The sequence below is a fragment of the Amblyraja radiata genome, chromosome 15 (assembly GCF_010909765.2).
Source record: "Amblyraja radiata isolate CabotCenter1 chromosome 15, sAmbRad1.1.pri, whole genome shotgun sequence".
Classification (NCBI taxonomy): domain Eukaryota; kingdom Metazoa; phylum Chordata; class Chondrichthyes; order Rajiformes; family Rajidae; genus Amblyraja; species Amblyraja radiata.
In genome coordinates, this window is record NC_045970.1 from 55,340,736 (window position 1) to 55,355,746 (window position 15,011).

The 15,011-nt window shown below is 51.8% G+C and overlaps 1 protein-coding gene across 1 annotated transcript in view; it reads left to right on the forward strand.

The window, feature by feature from the left end:
• LOC116981467 (zinc finger protein 271-like) overlaps nucleotides 1-15,011 on the forward strand; it is a 74,894-nt gene that overhangs the window by 35,798 nt on the left and 24,085 nt on the right. Inside the window, exons 7-8 of the mRNA XM_033034518.1 lie at nucleotides 3,408-3,766; nucleotides 4,223-4,415. Of these exons, the coding sequence (XP_032890409.1) occupies nucleotides 3,408-3,766; nucleotides 4,223-4,415 (552 nt within the window). The remainder of the gene's footprint in view (nucleotides 1-3,407; nucleotides 3,767-4,222; nucleotides 4,416-15,011) is intronic.

Below are 15,011 nucleotides of genomic sequence, written 5' to 3' on the forward strand. Positions count from 1 at the left end.
GAGTACGGAGGATGCCATCTCAACGGCACTTCACTCCGCCCTCTCCCACCTCGACAACAGAGACACTTACGTAAGAATGCTGTTCATCGATTACAGCTCAGCATTCAACACCATTATACCATCAAAACTGATCACCAAACTCGGTAACCTGGGCATCGACCCCTCCCTCTGCAACTGGATACTGGACTTTCTAACCAACAGACCCCAGTCTGTTAGGTTAGACAAGCACACCTCTTCAACCCTCACCCTGAACACCGGCGTTCCACAGGGCTGTGTGCTGAGCCCCCTCCTCTACTCCCTCTTCACCTATGACTGCACACCTGTACATGGTACTAACACCATCATCAAGTATGCAGATGATACTACGGTGATTGGCCTCATCAGCAACAACGATGAGTCGGCCTACAGGGAGGAGGTCCAGCACTTAGCAGCATGGTGCGCTGACAACAACCTGGCCCTTAACTCCAAGAAGACCAAGGAGCTCATTGTAGACTTCAGGAGGTTCAGGGGCGGCACGTACACCCCCATCCACATTAACGGGACGGAGGTGGAACGTGTTTCTAGCTTCAGGTTCCTGGGAGTCCACATCTCCGATGACCTATCTTGGACCCACAATACCTCAACTCTGATCAAGAAGGCTCACCAGCGTCTCTTCTTCCTGAGTAGACTGAAGAAGGTCCATCTGTCTCCTCAGACCCTGGTGAACTTCCACCGCTGCACAATCGAGAGCATCCTTACCAAATGCATCACAGTATGGTATGGCAACTGCTCTGTCTCCGACCGGAAGGCATTGCAGAGGGTGGTGAAAATTGCCCAACACATCACCGGTTCCTCGCTCCCCTCCATTGAGTCTGTCCAAAGCAAGCGTTGTCTGCGGAGGGCGCTCAGCATCGCCAAGGACTGCTCTCACCCCAACCACGGACTGTTTACCCTCCTACCATCCGGGAGGCGCTACAGGTCTCTCCGTTGCCGAACCAGCAGGTCCAGGAACAACTTCTTCCCGGCGGCTGTCACTCTACTCAACAACGTACCTCGGTGACTGCCAATCACCCCCCCCCCCACACACATTATTATTTATTCAAATCATTTGCTATGTCGCTCTTCCAGGGAGATGCTAAATGCATTTCGTTGTCTCTGTACTGTACACTGACAATGACAATTAAAATTGAATCTGAATCTGAATCTGAATTGTCTATGTTACCTTCTCCCATCTAACAATGACCTATTCTACATTTCCCTTGAACTCCATTCCCTTTGTCCTGTTTGCACTCCTTGCATGATCCGGAGGAGGCGCTGTCCTGAACGGCTGCCTGTCCTGCAGCTGTCCGTTTTCCCCCCTTCTTTTTTATTATTTTTAGTTCGTTAAGTGTACAGTCAGGGGGTCTAAATCTTTTATGTGTGGGGGGTGGTGGGGGGGGGGGAAGGGGGAAACTGCTTTTCTAAGTCCCTACCTGGTCGGAAGGGTTGCTTTCCTCCGAGCAGCGTCTTCGACCTGTCCTCGCGGCCTACCAGCGGGTCCTGGAGCGACGTTTCCCTGAGGGGACTTGGCCAGAACATCGGCGTTGGCGGCGGCGCAGAACATCGGCTTTGGCGGCAGTGCAGCGGTGGATCGCTATTGCGGAGCGGGCGATGCCTTTCCTGGGTCGCCGCGCTGGGACTCCAGTATGCTTGGTACCGCCGAGGAAAACATCGTGGAGCTGCGGTTCTGCGGAGCGGCCAGCTGCGACGTTGAACTTACATCTCGCCGAGATCACCAGTGTGCGGAGCTCCGTCTGGCGTGGTCTGTTGGCTTGGAAGCCGCAGGCTCCGGTGGGAAGGCGGCCGTTCCTGGCACCCCAAGCCGCTGGGGGTTCTCCCGACGCCGGAGTACCATCACCCGGCGAGAACATCGGGCGCCGTGGCGGCGACTGTGGAGGCCTCAATAGGCCCGACAAGAGGATGGGGACTGGACTTTGTGCCTTCCCCCACAGTGGGAATCACTGTGGGGGGATGTTTTGGTGTTGAATTTCTTTATGAATACTGTGTTGTATTTTTATTAGTGTGCTGCAAGGACATCAGAATTTCCCCTGAATAAGGGGATTAATAAAGTAATCAATCAATCAATCAATCATTACACTTCCTGTGGCGTCCTGCAGCTGTGGCGTTCCGGCGGCAGCGGCGACCCGACATCGGTACTGTGGCGTTCCGGCGGCAACATCGGAGCTGTGGCGTGCCGGCGGCAGCGGCAGCGGCGACTCGACATCGGTACTGTGGCGTTCCGGCGGCTGCGGCGACCCGACATCGGTACTGTGGCGTACCGGCGGCAGCGGCAGCGGCGACCAGACATCGGGGCTGTGGCGTTCCGGCGGCAGCGGCGACCCGACATCGGTACTGTGCCGTACCGGCGGCAGCGGCAGCGGCGACCCGACATCGGGGCTGTGGCGTTCCGGCGGCAGCGGCGACGCGACATCGGGGCTGTGGCGTCCCGGCGGCAGCGGCGACCCGACATCGGCACTGTGGCGTACCGGCGGCAGCGGCAGCGGCGACCGGACATCGGCGCTGTGGCGTACCGGCGGCAGCGGCAGCGGCGACCCGACATCGGCGCTGTGGCGTTCCGGCGGCAGCGGCGACCTGACCTCGGAGGATCGGCCACGGGCCCGGTGGTCGACAGCGTCGGGAGCTCACAGGTCGCCTCGGAGCAGAGGGAGAACAAGGAGGGAAGAGACGAGGACTTTAAGATTTTTGCCTTCCATCACAGTGAGGAGGTGCCTGGTGAACTCACTGTGGCGGATGTGTTTATTCACTGTGTTTTTGTCATTTTTATTATATGTATGACTGCAAGGCAACGACATTTCGTTCAGACGGAAAGGTCTGAATGACAATAAAGGATACTTTACTACTTTACTACTTTACTTTACTTTACGTCCTTATCTCTGTATCTCCCATCAGACTGAAGTCACGTATTCCTTCTCCACAGACGCTGCCCGACCCGCTGAGGAACTCCCGCACTCTGTGACCTTCTTCCCATGATGCACGCCACCCCCATGTGATTCTGCACAATGTTAGGGGGCGGGGCAACCAGCACCGGCTGTACGTGCGTATGAGCGGCTGACGTCACGACGCATGGCGGGCGGATGTGCGGGCGGGCGGCTCGACGCAGTTCCTGGATGGTCGTCGCCCCCCTCACTCAATTCCCCACCCACCTCACTCACCCCTTCATCTCCTCCTCCAGCCCACCCTCCCTGACCCCCTGACCCCTTCCCCCCTTCAAGCACGAGTCATGTTCATGCATTAGTAATGTCCTGTTTGCCAGCTTGTTGACACTCTGTGTTCCCCTCCTGCAGGGTTTAGGAGCCGTTGCTGTGGACGGAGAGACGGGGACGTGAGAGGCCATTGAGAGCGGCCAGGGTTCCCGTGTGCGGGCTGAGCTTCGGTGGAGGACCACATGACGGGGCACAACAAGGAGAAGCCTTATGAGTGCGACGTGTGTGGCAAGGCCTGGAAGCACGCATGCAAGCTGGAGATTCACCGGCGGGTGCACACGGGAGAACGCCCCTTCGAATGCTCGGAGTGTGGCAAGAACTTCCACAGATATGACAGGCTGCTTAGGCACAACCGCTTGCACTCCAGCGAGAGGCCCTTCACCTGCTCCGACTGCGGCGAGAGCTTCAAGGCAGCGTATAGCCTGAAGGTCCACCAGCGGATGCACACCGGCGAGAAGCCCTATGGCTGCTCCACCTGTGGCGAGACCTTTACCCAGGAGTCAGGGCTGTCGTCGCACCGGCGGGTGCACAGCATTGAGCGGCCCTTCACCTGCTCCGACTGCGGCAAAGGCTTCGAATTGTCCGCGCAACTGACGATGCACAGACGCCTGCACACCGGGGAGCGGCCCTACACCTGCAGCGACTGCGGCAAGAGCTTCACCCGCTCCACCAGCCTGCAGATGCACCAGCGCGCCCACACTGGAGAGCGCCCCTACACCTGCGCCCAGTGCGACAAGGGGTACACCTACTCCGCCGGGCTGCAGGAGCACCAGCGCGCCCACACTGGAGAGCGCCCCTACACCTGCGCCCAGTGCGACAAGGGGTACACCTACTCCGCCGGGCTGCAGGAGCATCTGCGCACCCACACCGGCGGGCACCTCTACACCTGTGCCCAGTGCGGCAAGGGCTTCAATCGCTCCAGCATTCTGCTGGAGCACCAGCGCGCCCACACCGGCGAGCGTCCCTTCACCTGCACCCAGTGCGGCAAGAGCTACACCCTCTCCAACAGCCTGCTGGTACACCAACGAATCCACACCGGCAAGTACCCCCACACCTGCGCCGTGTGCGGCAAGGGCTTTACCCACTCCTTCACCCTCCTGTCCCACCAACGGGTGCACTCCAGCGACCGTCCCGTGGCCAGCGGTAGCCAGCCCTACGACTGCCCGTACTGCGGTGAGTCGTTTGAGCTCGCGGGCGTTGCGGCAGCACCGGCGTACCCATGACGGCGAGCAGCTGCTCCCACTGCGGCAAGCGTTTTAAGAGAGCACGGGGGCTGCAGGAGCACCAGCGGATACACACCGGAGAGAGACCCTTTGTGTGCGCTGAGTGTTGCAAGCGTTTCACCCGCATGGGCAGCCTGTGGCAGCACCGGCGTACACACAGTGGTGAGCGTCCCTTCCCCTGACTGTTCTGTGGTGAGGGCTTCACCCACCGTGACCACCTGCTGCAGCACCGACGAGTCCTTCACCTGCCCGCTCTGTGGCAAGGCCTTTGCCTGCTCCTCCAGCCTGGTGGCACACCGCCACGTGGAGAGGAAGACACAAAATGCTGGAAGGAATAGGGAACGTTTCAGGTCGAGACCCTTCTTCAAACTCGACCCGAATCATCACACATTTCTTCTCTCCAAAGACGCTGCCTGTTCCGCCGAGTTACTCCAGCATTTTGTGTCCTTTTTTCAAAACAAGCATCAGCAGTTCCTTGTTTTTAAACCATTCTGATTAACCATCTCTGCACCTTCCCCAAAGCCTCCACATCAGTCCTGTAATGGAGTGACCAGAACTGTAGGCAATACTCCAAATGCTACCTGACCAATGTCCCTTAAAGCTGCACATATACATTCCTCTCCTTATCTCACACCCCTTTATCTCCTTATTTTCTCTCGCCTCTGTCACTTACTCCACTCATCTGCCGATCACCCCCTCATGTGATAACATTGTCTGAAGAAGGGTCCCGACCCGAAATGTCACCTCTCCATGTTCTCCACAGATGCTGCCTGACCCGCTGAGTTACTCCAGCACTCTGTGAAACGTCACCTATCCATGTTCTCCACAGATTCTGCCTGACGTGCTGAGTTAAGGCAGCATTTCCTGTTACAATGATACAGTGGGGAAACAGTCCCTTCAGCCCAACTGGCCCACACCTGCCAACATGTCCCAACTACACCAGTCCCACCTGCCTACTTTTGGCCCACATCGCTCCAAACCCGTCCTATCCATGTACCTGTCTAACTGTTTCTTGTACGCTGGGATAGTCCCAGCCTCAGATACCTCATCTGGCTGCTCGTTCCATACACCCACCAACCTTTGTGTGAAAATGTTCCCCCTCAGATTCCTATCAAATCTTTTCTCCTTCACCTTGAACCCATGTCCTCTGGTCCTCGATTCCCCCATTTTGGGCAAGAGATTCTGTGCATCTAACTAACTTGTGTTCTATGCAAGATTCCAGCATCTGAAGTTTCTTGTGTCTCCCTCACCTATATCCACCTATCACTGCTGAAGAATGGTCTCAACCAGAAACATCACCCATTCCTTCTCTCTAGAGATGCTGCCTGTCCCGCTGAGTTACTCCAGCATTTTGTGTCCACCTGTCTCTTGCCAGGCTTTGACCAGCCCCCATCTCTCTTATCCAGCTTCCTCCCCCCACCCTCTCCAATCAGTCTGAAGAAGGGTCCTGACTTAAAACGTCGTCTGTCCATTCGGTCTAAACCGGTGGAGGTACTCAGTGGGTCAGGCCGCATCTGTAGAGGGAAGGGAATCTAAGGCGACCACTCCCACCTCTCCTTTCCAACGTTCTCCACCCCCCACCCCCGTGGGCCATCTCTCCGTCATTCCTCCGTCTGCTCGCTGGGGAAAGGCTTCAGGATTAATCCGGAGTCACCGCTTCCCATCCTCCGGCCGTTCCCCCTCAACTCCGAACGGTGGGATCTCGTTCCCGCCCTTGGACGTCCACAAGACCCCGGCTGTGGTAAACAATGGCTTTTGCCCGTTAACCCGCTGGAGCCAAGTTATGTTCCAATGAAATAAATGTATTTTTTCAAGCAAAAAAAAAATGTAGATAGCCCCAAAATAATCATTGTCAACCGGGTAGCGCCACCAGCACTGGCTGCCTCGCCAACAGTCTGTCTGTCCCTTCTACTGTTTTTATTATTTTAAGTATGTTTTAAAAGTATGTTTTAGTGTTTCTTGGTTTGTTTTATGTGGGGGGGGGGGGGGGGGAATTGGTGGAAACTTTTTTTCAGTCACTTACCTCGACGGAGATGCGATTTTTCTCCGTGTCGTATCTCCGTCCCCCTTGTGGCCTAACAACGGAGCCTGTGATCCTTTGCCGAGGATCGCCTGTGAAGAGCTCCAACCGCGGAGCCTGTGGACTTTAACACCGTGAAGCCCGCGGTCTCCGGTAAGAAGAGGCCGACTCGGGAGCTCCATGATGCGGAGTGTTTCAATCCGTCCCGACGCTGGTGTTTCCATCATCCCGACGCGAGGGCTTCGGTCATCGGACCATCGGCAGCGGCGACTGCGGAGGGTTCTACAGCCTCGACCACGGGTGAACAAACGAGGAAGATGATTGAACTTCATTACCTTCCATCACAGTGAGGAATAATAATAATATTAATATATTTTATTTATGGGCGCCTTTCAAGAGTTTCAAGGACACCTTACAAAAATTTAGCAGGTAGAGGAAAAACATGTAAGGGCAATGAAATAAATAGTAGATGGATGACTAGTACACAAAGTAAAGACAGAATTCAATTCAAAACACAATATGAGGCAATTAATGCACAGATGAAAAGGGAGGGGGACGTGGGGCTAAAGATAGGCAGAGGTGAAGAGATGGGTCTTGAGGCGGGACTGGCAGATGGTGAGGGACACGGAATTGCGGATCAGTTGGGGAAGGGAGTTCCAGAGCATGGGAGCTGCCCTGGAGAAGGCTCTGTCCCCAAAACTGCGGAGGTTGGACTTGTGGATGGAGAGGAGACCGGCTGATGTAGATCTGAGGGACCGTGAGGGTTGGTAGGGGGAGAGGAGGTCAGTGAGATATGGGGGGGGGGGGGGGGGGGGGGGGGGGGAGCAGATGGTGGAGGGCTTTGTAGGTGAGGATCAGGATTTTGTAGGTGATCCGGTGGGAGATGTGAAGCCAGTGAAGTTGTTTGAGGACTGGAGTGATGTGATGCCAGGATTTGGAATGTGGATTCCGCTGTGGTGGATGTTGATGTTACATTTTATTTTATGTGTCTGTGTGTCTTGTTGCTTTTTACTTAGTATGGCTGTATGGTCACTCCAATATCACTGTACCTTAATTGGTACATGTGACAATAAATTCAAACTTGAACTTGATCAGCTTTCCTCTATATATTAAAAAATATATAATGCTAACTGATCGTGCACGAGTGACGTTTTGATTTCACTGCCGGGGCAGGGACATTCCCTGAGGGATTCGGGGGGGTTGGAAGAGTTTTTTTCTGTGTTTTTCCCCTCAGTTGTTGTCTAGGGAGGAAGGTGGCGGCACTCGGCCCGTCGGGGCTAGGATGCGCGGGAGGAAGGTTGTGCTCGGATTGAGGCTTGGAAGGCTGAGCTCGCCTCCCCTGCCCCGACGCGCTGGGGGGGAGGGAGCGTGCAAACTCCACACAGACAGCGTCGGTGGTCGCCCTGCCTGGAGACAGGCCCTCCGGCCCCTCTCGTCCATGCTACCCCGGCCTTTCTCCAACACAGCCTTGCACTGTTCTGCACTGGATATTGCATTTATTGCGTTGGTCATCACCGTGTGTACACTGTTTTCTCTGGAGGCTGCGTGTGAACGGGCGATTTCATCGCCTCCCGGTCGATGTGCAGAACAACAAACTAATAGAAACATAGAAAATAAGTGCAGGAGGAGGCCATTCGGCCCTTCGAGCCAGCACCGCCATTCATTGTGATCCTGACTGATCGTCCCAAAGCAACTAGCCCCTAGAGCTCCAGTGAATACAAGCCAAGTTGTTTCAATCTTTCCTCATATGACAGTCCCGCCATCCCAGTGATCAATCTCGTGAACCTACGCTGCACTGCCTCAATCACAAGAATGTCCTTCCTCAAATTAGGAGACCAAAACTGTACACAATACTCCAGATGTGGTCTTACAATCTATACAACTGCAGAAGAACCTCTTTACTCCTATACTGAAATCCTCTTGTTATGAAGGCCAACATTCCATTAGCTTTCTTCACTGCCTGCTGTACCTGCACGCCAACTTCGAGTGACCGGTGTACAAGGACGCCCAGGTCTCGCTGCACCTCCCCCTTACCTAACCTAACCCCATTGTGATAATAATCTGCCCCCTTGTTTTTGCCACCAAAGTGGATAACCTCACATTTATCTATATTATACTGCATCTGCCACGCATCTGCCCACTCACTCAACATGTCCAGGTCACCCTGGAACCTCCTAACATCCTCTTCACAGTTCACACTGCCACCCAGCTTTGTGTAATCCGCAAACTTGCTAGTGTTGCCCCTAACTCCCTCTTCCAAATCGTTAATATATATGGTAAACAGTTGCGGCCCCAACACCGAGCCTTGCGGCACTCCACTCGCCACTGCCTGCCATTCTGAAAAGGACCCATTCACTCCTACTCTTAGCTTCCGGTCTGCCAACCAATTTGCAAAACACTGCCCAGTCCATCATCGGCTCTGACCTTCCTTCCATCGAGGGGATTTATCGCAGTCGCTGCTTCAAAAAGGCTGGCAGCATCATCAAGGGCCCACACCATCCTGGCCACGCACTCATCTCCCTGCTACCTTCAGGTAGAAGGCACAGGAGCCTGAAGACTGCAACAACCAGGTTCAAGAATAGCTACTTCCCCACAGCCATCAGGCTATTAAACCTGGCTCGGACAAAACTCTGATTATTAATAACCCATTTTCTGTTATTTGCACTTTATCAGTTTATTTATTCATGTGTGTATATATTTATATTATGGTATATAGAAACATAGACATTAGGTGCAGGAGTAGGCCATTCGGCCCTTCGAGCCTGCACCGCCATTCAATATGATCATGGCTGATCAGGCAACTCAGTATCCTGTACCTGCCTTCTCTCCATACCCTCTGATACCTTTAGCCACAAGGGCCACATCTAACTCCCTCTTAAATATAGCCAATAAACTGGCCTCAACTACCCTCTGTGGCAGAGAGTTCCAGAGATTCACCACTCTCTGTGTGAAAAATGTTTTTCTCATCTCGGTTTTAAAGGATTTCCCCCTTATCCTTAAGTTGTGACCCAGAACTGCTGTAGTTTTGGGAGCAACAGCAGCAGGAGCTTAGCAAGAGATACGACTGATTGGCTCTAGCCCGAGTGCGAGGAGAGAAGTGAGTCAGAGGGGTGAAAACAGTTGAAAAGTAGGAGCCAAGCACAGGCAGACTTTACTCAGAACTGCTGTAGCTTTGGGAGCAACAGCAGCAGGAGTTTAGCACGAGATACGACTGATTGGCTCTAGCCCGAGTGGGAGGAGAGAAGTGAATCAGAGGGGTGAAAACAGTTGAAAAGTAGAAGCCAAGCACAGGCAGACTTTACTCAGAACTGCTGTAGCTTTGGGAGCAACAGTAGCAGGAGCTAAGCAAGAGATACGACTGATTGGCTCTAGCCCGAGTGGGAGGAGAGAAGTGAGTCAGAGGGGTGAAAACAGTTGAAAAGTAGAAGCCAAGCACAGGCAGACTTTAATCAGAACTGCTGTAGGTTTGGGAGCAACAGCAACATGAGTTTAGCAAGAGATACGACTGATTGGCTCTAGCCCGAGTGGGAGCAGAGAAGTGAGTCAGTGCCGGGAAACAGTTGAAAACTGAGGAAGTTGGTTTGTAAATTGTTAAATCATGCCATTTATCAGTCAATTTAAGCAAGACGGCTCTTAGCGAGCGGCAGTGAGTGAGCGGCCTTGTGAGGGAAGTGCCCTGTGAGGGAAGTGCCCTGTGAGGGAAGTGCCCTGTGAGGGAAGTGTGAGTCTTTGGCTCCAGAGTCTTCGGAGAGGAGACCACGCAATACGCTTGAGAGGTAGAGACGAAAGAAGTAGATGTCAGGCAAGCTGATTCAGTGCGATGCTTGCAGTATGTGTGAGGTCAAGGACACCGCTGGTGCCTCTGGCTGCTACAAATGCGAGAAGTGCATCCAGGTAGAGCTCCTGAAGGGCCGTGTTGGGGAACTGGAGAAGCAAGTGGATGACCTCCGGTTCGTCCGAGAAACGGAGTCGTTCCTCGACAAGTCCTACAGTACGATTGTTACACCTAAGGTACTGGAAGAGAGAAGGTGGGAGACAGTGAGAAAGGGAGGGAAGCATGGAATGCCAACGTCCCCGGGTGTTGTACCTCTTGTGAACAGGTTCACCCACTTAGAAGCTGTCGGGACAGAAGACGTGTTTACACTGAGCGGCGGATTGGCTTGCGATGCGAATAGGGCTGTTGAGCCAAAACCAAAAAGGCCTAAGGCAGGCAACGCCATTGTAGTGGGAGACTCCATTGTGAGAGGTACGGACAGGGGTTTCTGCGGCAACAGACGGGATGCGAGGATGGTGTGCTGCCTTCCTGGTGCCAGGATCCAGGATGTCACGGACAGAGTGCAGAATATCCTCAAGGGCGAAGGTGAACATCCGGAAGTGGTAGTGCATGTCGGCACAAACGATGTCGGAAAGAAGGGGATGAATATTCTGCAGCGTGACTTTAGAGAGCTCGGAAAAATGCTGAAAAGCAGGACCTCCAGGGTTGTTATCTCAGGTTTGCTTCCAGTTCCTCGTGCTGGCGAGAGCAGGAACAGGGAGATACGGGACCTGAACGTGTGGCTGAGGAACTGGTGCACGGGGCAGGGATTTAGATTCTTAGGTCACTGGGATCTGTTTTGGGGTAAGGGGGAACTGTACAAAAGGGACGGATTGCATCTTAACAGGTGTGGGACCAGCATTCTGGCAGGCAGGTTTGCCACTGCTACACGGGTGGTTTTAAACTGAATAAGGGGGGTGGGGTGTCGAATGGGATAGTGGAGGATGGACTTAAAGGGAAAGGGTTTCTTAAATGTGTGAGCGTAGAGACAGAGGGGTGTAAAATGAGGGTAGAAGCAATAGGTAGCAAGGTGAAAAGTAAAAGTGGCAGGCCGGTAAATCCAGGGCAAAAATCAAAAAGGGCCACTTTTCAGCATAATAGTATAAGGGGTAAGAGTGTTGTAAAAACAAGCTTGAAGGCTTTGTGTCGCAATGCAAGGAGCATTCGTAATAAGGTGGATGAGTTGAATGTGCAGATAGCTATTAACAACTATGATATAGTTGGGATCACGGAGACATGGCTCCAGGGTGACCAAGGCTGGGAGCTCAACATCCAGGGATATTCAATATTTAGGAGGGATACACAGAAAGGGAAAGGAGGTGGGGTAGCGTTGCTGGTTAGAGAGCAGATTAACGCAATAGAAAGGAAGGACATTAGCTTTGAGGATGTGGAATCGATATGGGTAGAGCTGTGAAACACTAAGGGGCAGAAAACGCTAGTGGGAATTGTGTACAGGCCACCTAACAGTAGTAGTGGAGTTGGGGATGGCATCAAACAGGAAATTAGAAACGCGTGCAACAAAGGTAAAACAGTTATAATGGGTGACTTCAACCTACATATAGATTGGGTGAATCAAATTGGCAGGGGTGCTGAGGAAGAGGATTTCTTGGAATGTAGCGGGATAGTTTTCTAAACCAACATGTAGAGGAACCAACGAGAGAGCAGGCTATTCTAGACTGGGTATTGAGTAATGAGGAAGGGTTAGTTAGCAGTCTTGTTGTGCGTGGCCCCTTGGGCAAGAGTGACCATAATATGGTTCAGTTCTTCATTAGGATGGAGAGTGACATTGTTAATTCAGAAACAATGGTTCTGAACTTAAAGAAAGGTAACTTTGAGGGTATGAGACGTGAATTGGCCAAGATAGACTGGCGATTGATTCTTAATGGGTTGACGGTGGATATGCAATGGAAGGCATTTAAAGACTGCATGGATGAACTACAACAATTGTTCATCCCAGTTTGGCAAAAAAATAAATCAGGGAAGGTAGTGCATTCGTGGATAACAAGGGAAATCAGGGATAGTATCAAAACAAAAGATGAAGCGTACAAATTAGCCAGAAAAAGCAGCCTACCAGAGTACTGGGAGAAATTCAGAGACCAGCAGAGGAGGACAAAGGGCTTAATTAGGAAAGGGAAAATAGATTATGAAAGAAAACTGGCAGGGAACATAAAAACTGATTGCAAAAGCTTTTATAGATATGTGAAGAGAAAAAGATTAGTTAAATCAAATGTAGGTCCCTTGCAGTCAGAAACCGGCGAATTGGTCATGGGGAACAAGGACATGGCAGACCAATTGAATAACTACTTTGGTTCTGTCTTCACTAAGGAAGACATAAATAATCTGCCGGAAATAGCAGGGGACCGTGGGTCAAATGAAATGGAGGGACTGGGTGAAATCCAGGTTAGCCGGGAAGTGGTGTTAGGTAAATTGAATGGATTAAAGGCCGATAAATCCCCAGGGCCAGATAGGCTGCATCCTAGAGTACTTAAGGAAGTAGCCCCAGAAATATTGGATGCATTAGTGATAATTTTTCAAAACTCTTTAGATTCTGGAGTAGGTCCTGAGGATTGGAGGGTAGGTAATGTAACACAACTTTTTAAAAAGGGAGGGAGAGAGAAAACGGGGTATTACAGACCAGTTAGTCTAACGTCGGTAGTGGGGAAACTGCTAGAATCAGTTATTAAAGATGGGATAGCAGCACATTTGGAAAGTGGTGAAATCATTGGACAAAGTCAGCATGGATTTATGAAGGGTAAATCATGTCTGACGAATCTTATAGAATTTTTCGAGGATGTAACTAGTAGAGTGGATAATGGAGAACCAGTGGATGTGTTACATCTGGACTCTCAGAAGGCTTTCGACAAGGTCCCACATAAGAGATTAGTATACAAACTTAAAGCACACGGTATTGGGGGTTCAGTATTGATGTGGATAGAGAACTGGCTGGCAGACAGGAAGCAAAGAGTAGGAGTAAACGGGTCCTTTTCACAATGGCAGGCAGTGACTAGTGGGGTACCACAAGGCTCAGTTCTGGGACCCCAGCTATTTACGATATATATTAATGATTTGGACGAGAGAATTGAATGCAACATCTCCAAGTTTGCGGATGACACGAAGCTGGGGGGCAGTGTTAGCTGTGAGGAGGATGCTAGGAGGCTGCAAGGTGACTTGGATAGGCTGGGTGAGTGGGCAAATGCATGGCAGATGCAGTATAATGTGGATAAATGTGAGGTTATCCACTTTGGTGGCAAAAACAGGAAAGTAGACTACTGTCTGAATTAGGAAAGGGGGAGATGCAACGAGACCTGGGTGTCATGGTACACCAGTCATTAAAAGTAGGCATGCAGGTGCAGCAGGCAGTGAAGAAGGCGAATGGTATGTTAGCATTCATAGCAAAAGGATTTGAGTATAGGAGCAGGGAGGCTCTACTGCAGTTGTACAGGGTCTTGGTGAGACCACACCTGGAGCATTGCGTACAGTTTTGGTCTCCTAATCTGAGGAAAGACATTCTTGCCATAGAGGGAGTACAGAGAAGGTTCACCAGACTGATTCCTGGGATGTCAGGACTTTCATATGAAGAACGAATGGATAGACTCGGTTTGTACTCGCTAGAATTTAGAAGATTGAGGGGGGATCTTATAGAAACGTACAACATTCTTCAGGGGTTGGACAGCCTAGATGCAGGAAGATTGTTCCCGATGTTGGGGAAGTCCAGAACAAGGGGTCACAGTTTAAGGATAAGGGGGAAATCTTATAGGACCGAGATGAGGAAAACTTTTTTCACACAGAGTGTTGAATCTGTGGAATTCTCTGCCACAGAAGGTAGTTGAGGCCACTGTTCATTGGCTATATTTAAGAGGGAGTTAGATGTGGCCCTTGTGGCTAAAGGGATCAGGGGGTATGGAGCGAAGGCAGGTACAGGATACTGAGTTGGATGATCAGCCATGATCATATTGAATGGCGGTGCAGGCTCGAAGGGCCGAATGGCCTACTCCTGCACCTATTTTCTATGTTTCTATGTTTCTATGACCGGCCCAGAGCTTCAAGCCGCGGGCGCGCGGACTTTAACATCACGGAGCCTGTGATCCTTTGCTGAGGATCGCCTGTGAAGAGCTCCAACCGCGGGGCCTGTGGACTTTAACACCGTGAAGTCCGCGGTCTCCGGTAAGAAGAGGCCGACTCGGGAGCTCCGTGCTGCGGAGTGTTTCCATCCGTCCCGACGCCGGAGTTTCCATCATCCCGACGCGAGGGCTTCGGACATCGGACCGTCGGCAGCGGCGACTGCGGAGGGTTCTACAGCGCCTACCACGCGTGAACAAACGAGGAAGATGATTGAACTTTATTACCTTCCATCACAGTGAGGAATGTGGATTCCGCTGTGGTGGATGTTGATGTTACATTTTATTTTACGTGTCTGTGTGTCTTGTTGCTTTTTACTTAGTATGGCTGTATGATCACTCCAATATCACTGTACCTTAATTGGTGCATGTGACAATATATTCAAATTGAACTTGATCAGTTCGAGCAGCGGCTCGACTACAGTCGTCTGTTTTTTTAAATTTTTGTCTTGTTAAATGTATGTCTTTGAGTCAGTTTTTTATTTATTTTTTAGCTGTGTATATGTGGGGGGTGGTGGGGGGGGCTGTGGGGAAACCGTTTGAATCTCTTCCCTGTGCGGGGTCCCGTATATTCCCTGTCGGGTCTCGGATGTC